This window comes from Lampris incognitus, chromosome 7 (genome assembly GCF_029633865.1).
Source record: "Lampris incognitus isolate fLamInc1 chromosome 7, fLamInc1.hap2, whole genome shotgun sequence".
NCBI lineage: Eukaryota > Metazoa > Chordata > Actinopteri > Lampriformes > Lampridae > Lampris > Lampris incognitus.
This window is the reverse complement of record NC_079217.1, coordinates 19,797,188-19,809,230: the sequence shown is the minus strand read 5'-3', so window position 1 is coordinate 19,809,230 and position 12,043 is coordinate 19,797,188. Positions and strand designations below refer to the sequence as shown.

Below are 12,043 nucleotides of genomic sequence, written 5' to 3'. Positions count from 1 at the left end.
CTCTACGGCCTCTGAACCCCTCGCGGACGATTTTGCGTCTGATGAGGACTTGGAGAACCCTGCCCCGCACTGCCCTGACATACTGAGACTGTTCCTCCCGTCGAGGTCGAGCCTGGGGGGGAGCTCCTCTGACGAGTGTGTGCCTGCTCTTGCACCTGATGCTGCACCTCAACGCTCGGAGCGTCGCCGGCACTTGCCGCGGCATTTAGAGGACTTCGAACTTTAGGCCAGTTGGTTGTGTGTACTGGTGATAATGTTTTGTCTTACCTTACAGGTCTAGTTATATAACCTGAGCTGTGATGTTGCCTGGTGTTCTGTGGTGTTATTGTTGTACTGTGTGAAGGGGGGGGGGGTCTTTCTTTTGGAAAAAAAGGGGTGACGCCAGTATTGGTTGTGGTTGCTATAGTTATCAAGCCTCCCTTCCGGTCTGCCTGCGTTGCAGTCTCGGTTGTTCTTCCTGTTTCAACAAAATGGCTGCTGCCGCACGTTTCCATCTGCGTTGTGTGATTCATTGATGTCGTCTCTCATTACTGGCGCTAAGACCGTGGGTGGTGTCATTGAGCCATGGCTCTGTCACTGGTGTAGGGCGTTTAGTTGCAACAGGGGCAACCAAGTCCAGTATGTTAGCGCTGGTAGAGTTAAAAAGAGTGGTAATGTCCTCAGCACTGAGATTACAAGAGTCATCCAGGGTGTGAAGCATAGAGCCTTTAAAAGCAAAGAAAACCGAGACGCCATCAAAGGGTTAATTGTGCGCAGGGAGCGTGCCAGGGTGCGCAATTTAACCTGAGAACAAGGCAGTGTCACAGTAAATAACACAGGTAAATGGTCCGATATACGTGTATCACATATTTCACTGATGCATACACTTAAACCAAAGGCCAACAACACAAGGTCCAGTGTGTGATCCTTCTCATGCGTCGGGCCAGTCACCAATTGAGTCAGATTAAAAGAGTCAATAAGACCTCTGACCAGAGGTCTGGACTTACAACAGACATGGATATTAAAATCACCAACAATTAAGAAACTGTCGTAGTTCACTATAGTCCCTACCACAAAGTCTGTGAATTCCTGAATTAAGTCCTTTTTGAATTTTGGTGGACGGTAGACCACTGCGCACAGCACGGGACAATTACACTTTATTTCAAAAAGTTGCAGCTCGAAGCTGGAGAAGCTGTTGGCAGTGGAAGCTGGATTTAAATACAAAAGCTAGACCTCCACCTTTGCCAGTGGTCTGAGACGAGCTGATGAATGAACAGTCAGGGGGAAGAAGTTCAGAAAATGGGGTGAACTCACCAGTGTGAAACCAGGTCTCCTCCAGAAACATAAAATCCAATTCCCGAGAATTAAAGATGTCATTAAGCAGGAATGTCTTATTAGCTAGCGATCTAGCATTAATGAGAGCCAGACGGACAGTAAGCCCCTCTTTGTCCGATGCTGATGCACGATCCAGCGGGTGAAGGTTCTTGTAATACACGCCACCTCTACGGGCCCACATCCACCTGGGAAGAGGAGCCTCCACCGGCAGGTGAAGTTGGCCCACAGCAATGCCTGGAACTACATGCAGGATCCATCGAATCGGAAAAAAGTTACATCCGCTGTGAAGGTGGCGAGGATAATTTCCACGGGAGGACGTTAAGTAAGCCTTGATCCTCACCCGAACACCACCCCGCTTTCCCCGTCTTCTAGGGTACTTCCTACGGGGAATAACACAAGGTGGGAGGCGCAGGTATGCCGGTATAGCCGACAGCAACGGAGGAAGAGAACGGATCTCCCAAATCGAGCTTTAACAGCAACTCATGAGACGCTCGGATATTAAGAAGCGCTTGGAAATCATATACGAGTAGAGTAAAGACATCATGACAGCATTGCGGTAAAACAGAACAATAGCAAACAATACGCCAAACAGACCCGACAGGTAGCTCGCCGCACACAATGGCGCCATCTTGTCTAGTAGTAGATCAGGCAAACTCTGACGTAAGGTCTTCCAAAACAAACACCTCCACCTGCACACCAACATTTCCATTTACAAAGCCGTCTGCATCCCAACTCTCCTATACAGCTGTGAAGTCTGGGTCACATACAGCCGCCACCTAAGATTGCTGGAGCGGTTCCACATAATGTGTCTGCAGTGAATCATGGGGATCATGTGACGTGACTGTGTTCCTCATGCTGAGATTCTTGCTAGGACAAACTGCAAGAGCATAGAAGCCACGGTCACTGAACACCAACTGCGCTGGCTTGGGCATGTCATCCGGATGTCCCAAGAACTCCTGCCACGTCAAGTCCTGTATGGACAGCTTCATCTGGTCCGCAGGTGGTCAGAAGAAGCGATACAAAGACCAGCTAAAAACATCACTGAAGAAGTGTTGTATCAACCCCTTGAGACTGGAGCAAGCTGCCATCAACCGTTCAACTAGCGGGAGATCTGCCACAGAGAGTTATGGAACAGCTGGAAACTGAGAGGAATGTGAATAAACAACAGAAAAGACTAAGGAGACAAACAACCATGCCTGCCCCCACTAACTCTGACTTCATATGCCCAACGTGCAATAATAGTTGTGGATCAAGAATTTGACTCTACAGTCATCAAAGAACACACCGTTAATGAGGAGGGATGTCATCATCGGACTCAACGAACTACCAGCAAGCAAGCGTGTGTGTGTGTGTGTGAGAGAGAGAGAGAGAGAGAGAGAGAGAGAGAGAGAGAGAGAGAGAGAGAGAGAGAGAGAGAGAGAGAGAGAGAGAGAGAGAGAGAGATGTTACTGCTACTTTGTTGTCATTGCTTTAATGTAAGTGAGAGGTTTAGGGGTGAGCTTGTGGCTAACCATTTCATCATTTCTCACCATGTCTATTTCAAACACATGACAAATAATCTTGAATTTGGGATCATATGCTGGTGAATGAAACTAGTTTCCACAAAAGGGCCCCAGGGAAAAATGACATGACTGCTAAAGTTCAACCCTATATCTTACTTACTATGAGCATGATGTCCCCTGTAGAGCCGGTTGTGTTTAATGAGAAACTGGCAATACCGTCACTGTCAGTTGTAAGGTTCTGGATGTGTTCCTTCAACCAGCCTTGACTTTTAGAAAGATAAACTGGGTGGTTTGGAATGGGTGTTCTATTGAAGTAGACCACTTTCACCTGATGGAAACAATATTTGATTACAAACTATGAGTGATATTTGGATCCAGTGTTAAGGATTGCATTAAAGCAGTAAAGACAACAGCACTTACTTTTCCTTCCACAAGAGATCCTTGTTCATATACCTTGGGGGTGTCAATAAATGAGAGTCTTCCGATAATATGAGACAGGGATATTGTTTTGCCTTGGCTCTGTTTAATATCTGTGCAGGAGAAAACAATTTCATCACACAGAAAGATGGTAAAGCCACATCAAAATGTTCATTGGTAAAATAGGGAAACAGTATGAAAACCTACCTGTCCCCTCCTCTTTCACTTCAGCAGTGAGGAACAGTATGTCTTTTAGAAACTTGTGGGTTTTTGTGAATATTGCTATGGGGACGGTAAAAGTGGCACAGCCATCCTCATTCAGCTGAAGGCAAAAATAAACACCAACAAAACTGTAACTTCTATTCTCTTGGTGTGTCTGAAGATATAGTTTATCTTGTGCTGCTTTGACAATCAGTAAAACTGAATGTAATCACACAGCTGTCACCATCTTGCCTGCTATCAGTTATTATTACCATATAATCAATAAGAATACTTTGATTATCATTATCTTATGTTTCCTGTGAAATCTTTGTACATCAGTTAAGCCCAGGAAGTTTCAGCATGTCAGTCCTTCATAGGCCCAAAACTTCCATTCAGATAACTGTAAAGGTTGTGAATAATTAATACAAGCACAATGGTACTTAGATAGTACAAATCTCAGCCAAGGCTGAACTGTTCTCATCAACAATCATTCCTAATTTGTTAAGCCTTTGGTTCCCTGGCCAGTTCCTTCTTTGGATAAACCATCATGGGAAAGGTATCACAATTTGTTTTCAGAACAACATTTCAATTTTTCTCAAATTATTGACCAAAATGTCAAATACTTTCCTATCCAGTAATGTTAAACAAATTGAAAATTCCTGGATTCGGACCCAGATGTGAATCACCACCAAAATCCAATCAATAGTTTCAGGTTGGTGAAAAGCATGCCAGGCATGTTCTTTTATTTAATCTGGGTGATAAATATTACCGGCAGTGTCAATATGTACTTGCAATCTTGTTTTAACAAATGGACGGTAAGGACAGGGTCGGATTTTACCATAGGGGATAATCATTAAAAGGTACAGAACACAGAAATGCACACTGAAAAAAAGAGTTGCCATTTTAGAGACTCCTTTAATATTTCCTCAGACTGTACCTGTTTCGACTCGTTTAGGCAAGGGGGGGATATCCCAAGGATTCGCTCTGGATGTTCTGGGATGATCAATGGAACATAACGCTGCATAGGTCGGCACACTTCAAATACCACATTAGCTGGCACAGGCTGTTTAAATGTATACCTAATTAAATAAAGAATAAACAAACAAATAAATAAATAATATATGTACTGCTGACGCTTAGTGTTCTATCCGAATAACATGATAATTTGTCTAAATAACGTACACTACCGTTCAAAAGTTTGGGATCACATTGAAATGTCCATATTTTTGAAGGAAAAGCACTGTACTTTTCAATGAAGATAACTTTAAACTAGTCTTAACTTTAAAGAAATACACTCTATACATTGCTAATGTGGTAAATGACTATTCTAGCTGCAAATGTCTGGTTTTTGGTGCAATATCTACATAGGTGTATAGAGGCCCATTTCAAGCAACTATCACTCCAGTGTTCTAATGGTACAATGTGTTTGCTCATTGGCTCAGAAGGCTAATTGATGATTAGAAAACCCTTGTGCAATCATGTTCACACATCTGAAAACAGTTTAGCTCGTTACAGAAGCTACAAAACTGACCTTCCTTTGAGCAGATTGAGTTTCTGGAGCATCACATTTGTGGGGTCAATTAAACGCTCAAAATGGCCAGAAAAAGAGAACTTTCATCTGAAACTCGACAGTCTATTCTTGTTCTTAGAAATGAAGGCTATTCCATGCGAGAAATTGCTAAGAAATTGAAGATTTCCTACACCGGTGTGTACTACTCCCTTCAGAGGACAGCACAAACAGGCTCTAACCAGAGTAGAAAAAGAAGTGGGAGGCCGCGTTGCACAACTGAGCAAGAAGATAAGTACATTAGAGTCTCTAGTTTGAGAAACAGACGCCTCACAGGTCCCCAACTGGCATCTTCATTAAATAGTACCCGCAAAACACCAGTGTCAACATCTACAGTGAAGAGGCGGCTGCGGGATTCTGGGCTTCAGGGCAGAGTGGCAAAGAAAAAGCCATATCTGAGACTGACCAATAAAAGAAAAAGATTAAGATGGGCAAAAGAACACAGACATTGGACAGAGGAAGACTGGAAAAAAGTGTTGTGGACGGATGAATCCAAGTTTGAGGTGTTTGGATCACAAAGAAGAACGTTTGTGAGACGCAGAACAAATGAAAAGATGCTGGAAGAATGCCTGACGCCATCTGTTAAGCATGGTGGAGGTAATGTGATGGTCTGGGGTTGCTTTGGTGCTGGTAAGGTGGGAGATTTGTACAGGGTAAAAGGGATTCTGAATAAGGAAGGCTATCACTCCATTTTGCAACGCCATGCCATACCCAGTGGACAGCGCTTGATTGGAGCCAATTTCATCCTACAACAGGACAATGACCCTAAACACACCTCCAAATTGTGCAAGAACTATTTAGAGCAGAAGCAGGCAGCTGGTATTCTATCGGTAATGGAGTGGCCAGCGCAGTCACCAGATCTGAACCCCATTGAGCTGTTGTGGGAGCAGCTTGACCGTATGGTACGCAAGAAGTGCCCATCCAACCAATCCAACTTGTGGGAGCTGCTTCTGGAAGCGTGGGGTGCAATTTCTCCAGATTACCTCAACAAATTAACAGCTAGAATGCCAAAGGTCTGCAATGCTGTAATTGCTGCAAATGGAGGATTCTTTGACGAAAGCAAAGTTTGATGTAAAAAAAATCTTATTTCAAATACAAATCATTATTTCTAACCTTGTCAATGTCTTGACTCTATTTTCTATTCATTTCACAACATATGGTGGTGAATAAGTGTGACTTTTCATGGAAAACACAAAATTGTTTGGGTGATCCCAAACTTTTGAACGGTAGTGTAGGTGCTACCATAGTAAAGTAGACTCAAAATAAGAAAAGATCAATCTGCCATAGGTCTACTTACGTCGCACATACATCAGCTTTGAGCTCCTCTTGGCTAATGCTTACTTCTTTAGGCACATGTATCTGTACATCAAATTTTGGCAAAACTAGGCCAAAAAAAAAAGAAAGAAAACAAAACAAAAAAACAAAACAAAAGAATTAGGATTCCTTATTCCTGGTGTGTTATGTATGGCAAACAAGAGGAGCATAACTTACCATATTTCTCAACTTTGAAGTTATGGTAGGTTGTGCTGTCACCAGCCCTCACAATAATGTGGTAGGTTCCTTCAGGGGGCTCAGAGATCAAGCTGTGAGAAAGCTGCAATATTTTTCCGCCCGATGTTTTGTTCAACCACTGTCCAATACGGTTTTCATGAACATCCTGTTTGGGAAAATAAGGTGGGGAAGATGTACCATGACAATTTATGAAGACAAGTAACTAAACAAGTCACTAAAATTAATTTCACTTTTAAGAGACACTGATCAGCCAAAACATTAAAACCACTGACAGGTAAGGAAATAACACTGATTACCCCATTACAATGGCACCTCCCAAGCAGTGGGATATTAGGCAGCCAATGAACAATCAGTTCTTGATGTCGATGTGTTGGAAGCAGGAAAAATTGCTAAGTGTAAAGATCTGAGTGACTTTAACAAGGGCCAACTTGTAACGGCTAGACGACTGAGATAGAGAATTTCCAAAATGTCAAGTCTTATGGGGTGTTCCTGGTATGCAGTGGTCAGTACGTACTGCCAGTGGTCCAAGGAAAGACAACCGGTGAACCGGCAACAGGGTCATGGGTGCCCAAGGCTAATTGATGCATGTGGTGAGTGAAGGCTAACCCTTCTGGTCCACTCCCACAGAAGAGCTACCGTAGCTCAATTTGGTGAAAAAGTTAATGTTGGCTATGATAGACAGGTGTCAGAACACAGTTTATCATGGCTTGCTTGGGGCTGCATAGCCGCAGACTGGTCAGAGTGCCCATGATGACCCCTGTCCACTACCGAAAGAGTCTAACAATTGGGCACATGAGAGTTAGAACTGGACTATGGAGCAATAGAAGGTGGCCTGGTCTGATGAGTCATGTTTTCTTTTACATCATGTGGACAGCCAGGTGTATGTGTGTCACTTACCTGGGAAGAGATTGAACCAGGATGAACTATGGGAAGAAGGCAAGATGGCAGAGGTAGTGCGATGCTCTGGTCAATGTTCTGCTGTGAAATCTTGGGTCCTGGCATTCATGTGGATGTTACTTTGACACGTACCACCTACCTGAACATTGGTACACCCCTTCATGGCAACGGTATTCCCTAATGCCAGTGGCGCCTTTCGTCAGGATAACGCACCCTACCACACTGCAAAAATTGTTCGGGAATTGCTTGAGGAACATGACAAAGAGTTCAAGGTGTTGCCTGAGCACCTAAGGCAGGGGTGGGCAATCTTATCCAGAAAGGACAGGTGTGGGTGCAGATCTTTGTTCCAACCAAGCAGTTACATACCTGTGTCCCCTAATCAAGTTCCTCAGCAAAGACTCTACTGGTTGATTAGTGGGATCAGGTGTGTACCTGCTTGGTTGGAACAAAAACTTGCACCCACACTGGCCCTTTTTGGATAAGATTGCCCACCCCTGATCTAAGGGGTATGCTGTAAAAACAAGTCCAATCCATGGAGGCCCCACCTTGCAATATAAAGGACTTAAAGGATCTGCTGCTAACGTCTTGGTGCCAGATACCAGAGGACAACTTCAGGGGTCTTGTGGAGTCCATGCCTTGACAGGTTAGAACTATTTTTGTGGCACGAGGTGGGCCTACACAATATTAGGCAGGTGGTTTTAGTGTTTTGGCTGATCAGTGTATATTTAAACGTGGTCCTTATTAAATCAATGTACATCTGTCAATCAGTTATGGGTCAGCCTAGTTAACAGTACAGTATTCCTAACATTAATTTTGTCATACTTCTGCTTATATATTGTACATGGACAGATATTTTTCTGCCTTTGTAAATCTGTCACACTGCCCATGATATGAATATATCAATTTATAGTATTTAACACTTATTTGCTCGAATTTTATATACATAGAAATTTTAAATTTTAATAAACAAGACTTTTTTTTCTGGAGGGGGGGGGGTTTCCCCCTTTTTCTCCCCAATTGTATCCGGCCAATTACTCCACTCTTCCAAGTCATCCTGGTTGCTGCTCCACCCCCTCTGCCGATTAGGGAGGGCTGCAGACTACCACATGCCTCCTCTGATACATGTGGAGTGGCCAGCCACTTCTTTTCATCTGACAGTGAGGAGTTTCGCCAGGGGGACGTAGTGCGTGGGAGGATCACGCTATTTCCCCCAGGTCCCCCTCCCTCCTGAACAGGCACCCCGACCGACCAGAGGAGGTGCTAGTGCAGTGACCAGGACACATATCCACATCTGGCTTCCCACCCGCAGACACGGCCAATTGTGTCTGCAGTGACGCCTGACCAAGCTGGAGATAACACAAGGATTCGAACCGCCAATCCCCGTGTTGGTAGGCAACAGAATAGACCGCTATGGACGCCCTATTAACAGACAGACCTTTGATATAGTATAGGTGCCTTATCTACTTTTCTTCCCTCAGTGTAAAAAAATATAAAGCTATAAAACAGCTTGAAGTGTACTTTAAAGGTTCAGAGGAAGCTTGTACCATACTCTTCTTTCCCAGTGTAGGAGTTCTGTAAAACCGTTTTGAAACTAGTTCTGTCTTGAATAATTCTTCGTAATTAAATGCATACAAGTTGCCCATAAACATATTTCCAAGAAGTTGACAAGACATCATTCAGCAGAAACCGAACCATTTCTCATGGATCAATCATCCATCAAAAGTTTGTGCCTAAACAATATTCTATTGATATTTACACACTTACGCTGGTGAGTCTTACCTTAATTTCGATGATGTCATACTGCAGGAAGAGAACAGAAATGGACTTTATTACAAAGGAAGACTTTTCATCACTCGATCCTCTACAGAGGGTTGAGTCAGATTCTGAAACATTTCTGATTTGTTTTAAGATATCTTATTTCCATAAATTTCACCACACAGATAAGTATCTCCACAAGTCTTTTTCTTTTGATAATCTCTTTTTTTTTTATAAATTTATTTCTGATTTTTCCCTTTTTTTCTCCCAATTTAGTGGCCAATCGATCCCTATTTTAATTCAAACACCCACCCTCGCACTGTATGCGTTCGCCAACTGCATCTCTCCGGCCGGCAGTCTCGAAGGAGACCGCCTCGCCACTTTCGTGACAAGGCGACTCCAAGCCGAACCACTGTTTTTCCGACACACACAGAGACGCATTCACGTGACGAACACAAGCCGACTCCGCCCCCCTCCCGAAGACAGCGTTGCCAATGATCGCTGCTTCGTCGAGTCCGGCCATAGTCGGATCTGACGAGACCGGGGCGCGAACCCCAGTCCCCAGTGGGCAACTGCATCGACACAGAGCCGATGCTTAGACCGCTACACCACCGCGGACCTTGATAATCTCTTTAATCAGAATACAAATGTGATTAACTAGTCAAAGGTGCTTTATTTCTGTCACCGTGAAAAGTGAAAGATTACTTTTGCAGAAATATTCACAAACTTCCTTGGTTTTTAACAAGGTGTTCACAGGACAGGGAACTCGAGTTTGCAATTCCACTTTTATAACCGGAAACTAGTCTGAAGTGTAAATGAATTTATTACAGAATCAGAAGAAAAAAAAAAAGTTTTCAGACATTCAGCTCAGCACAGCCCGATTTACTTGGATATAACAGTTTGTAACAGGTTAAAAACCACATTGTTTTGAACTGGTCTCTCACTTATCATGTGAACTACATTCAGTTCTCCCTCAGTCTTAGTATTTTTTGTAAATCAGTGAGGCACAGATCAAAATTTTCACACTGACCATGCAGCAGTGGGTGTATCCTGATACATTAAAATTGTTTGCTCTAGAGCGGCCTGGTACATGAGGTCTTAAAAGTTTTGCGACCGGTATTGTTTGAGCACTTACCAGTTCATTGACAGGTACGAAAGTGCTGTCCATTGAAATTACTCTGAACTGCACTGTAAAAAGAATAAGTGATCCAGGAAAAGGTTTTAAACAGATAGGAAAATTAAACAAGCAAGTTTTTCCTCCAATCGGTCATCATTATTTGCAAACTGTACTGCGACTGTACCATGTCCTCATTCTTCTATTCTTCTTTCATACTTTTTTCACTCACTCTTAATTTATCATTTTAAATGGATACCACTTAAATCAAAGATAACATAAAATCATGTGATATGTAAGATTGTTGTTCAATGAGATTCTACCTACTTCTCCATCAATACTTTGTACACACAGAGACTAATATCTTTCAGTTAAGGGTACCTGTTTGTCCCGGGAGGTAGATTGGTTTATCTGTTTGGACGAATGTCAGTGGATTGTAGGGTCTAAATAGGACTTTCCTGACTTCTCTTGATTGAAATGTTTGGCCCCGAACGTACACCTCAAATTTCTGTATCTGTTCTGTCTTCACTGACGGAGCCTAAGAAAAACAGATTATATAGAGAAATATCAATTAAATCATTTACTCATAGATTTTTTTGAGATGGTGATCATGCGTCCCACTGGATCTATTAAACGGAAATTAAATCTTTGCAATAACATGCCATGTGAATGAAACCAGCAAAACAAATTTCTTTTATATCGTTCCATAATCAATAATCTATGATTGTGCAGCTAAGAGTGGTGCAACACCCAAGTAAGGGTGTTACACCACTATTGTAACCAAGTTAGATAATAGTGCACTTGCATCCTGTACAAGTTAATTTGAATTATCAGAAAAGAACAACATGGAATATTATCAAAATAATAAAATGGTCAGAAGAGTCAACCTTGAACTGAACACATTTGTGGAATTTGGTGCTGGTGGACTCCTCAAGGAGGGTCACATTTCCCTCCTCTGAGATGAGAGTGATGATCATATCCAGCAACTCATTTTGTTGCATAAGGCTGGCACAGAACTTGGCTTCAGAGCCTGCTTCCATAACTGCCGGGATGGCCACCATGTAGTGTCTGCAACCACAAAAATATGCCTATTGGATTTAACATGGAATGGTCAAGCAAAGCAGTAACCAAACATCCTCCAGTTTTAAGTGGAAATCTGTTGCTGTTGCAGATGCAATGAACTGAACAAGTCAAAACTACTTTACACTACACTGCCACAACACACATTAGATGATGTTGTTCATAACACAACATTAGTAGACTTACGGTTCTGCCACCACCTGCTTTGTAAAAATACAGCTTAGACAGGTGACTAGTATCCATCTCCACATCTGCAACCCAGAAAGAGCCATGGCTGCCTGGGTTCTGTCTGTCTCTGGGGCACTCTCTATTAAATAGGATCTGGGAGAGTAACAACCTCACTACCCTCCTACACATAAATACACAGACACACAAAAACAAAGATAAACGTTCAAGTAACCAAATAGTAAATGGCAGCCAAATATGTGACTTAAGTCAATCATTTACTGTGAAGACTTCAATCGATGGACTGACTAGTTTGACTGTAAGGAGAGCCAGTGTGAACTACATCAAATAATTCAAAGTTTAGTCTCTTTTTTTTACAATTATTTTACCTCTGGAAAGCTGACAGTGCAAGCATTTTGTTCTTTCTCTGGCAACGCCCTGCTTGAAATCCACACGTCTTCTCTCCTTCACACCAGGCAGCTTACATGAATAATCAGTCTTGTGCTGTTTGTGTTTAAG

General features: G+C 42.7%; 1 protein-coding gene across 1 annotated transcript in view; it reads right to left on the bottom strand.

Moving 5' to 3' along the window:
• LOC130116165 (alpha-2-macroglobulin-like) overlaps nucleotides 1-11,651 on the bottom strand; it is a 51,485-nt gene extending 39,834 nt beyond the window's left edge. Inside the window, exons 1-11 of the mRNA XM_056284120.1 lie at nucleotides 11,546-11,651; nucleotides 11,167-11,347; nucleotides 10,661-10,817; nucleotides 10,301-10,353; nucleotides 9,190-9,210; nucleotides 6,493-6,658; nucleotides 6,299-6,383; nucleotides 4,372-4,513; nucleotides 3,441-3,555; nucleotides 3,237-3,346; nucleotides 2,977-3,144 (exon numbers count right to left, since the gene is read on the bottom strand). Of these exons, the coding sequence (XP_056140095.1) occupies nucleotides 2,977-3,144; nucleotides 3,237-3,346; nucleotides 3,441-3,555; nucleotides 4,372-4,513; nucleotides 6,299-6,383; nucleotides 6,493-6,658; nucleotides 9,190-9,210; nucleotides 10,301-10,353; nucleotides 10,661-10,817; nucleotides 11,167-11,347; nucleotides 11,546-11,631 (1,284 nt within the window). The 5' untranslated portion in view covers nucleotides 11,632-11,651. The remainder of the gene's footprint in view (nucleotides 1-2,976; nucleotides 3,145-3,236; nucleotides 3,347-3,440; nucleotides 3,556-4,371; nucleotides 4,514-6,298; nucleotides 6,384-6,492; nucleotides 6,659-9,189; nucleotides 9,211-10,300; nucleotides 10,354-10,660; nucleotides 10,818-11,166; nucleotides 11,348-11,545) is intronic.
• Nucleotides 11,652-12,043: the final 392 nt, after the last annotated feature.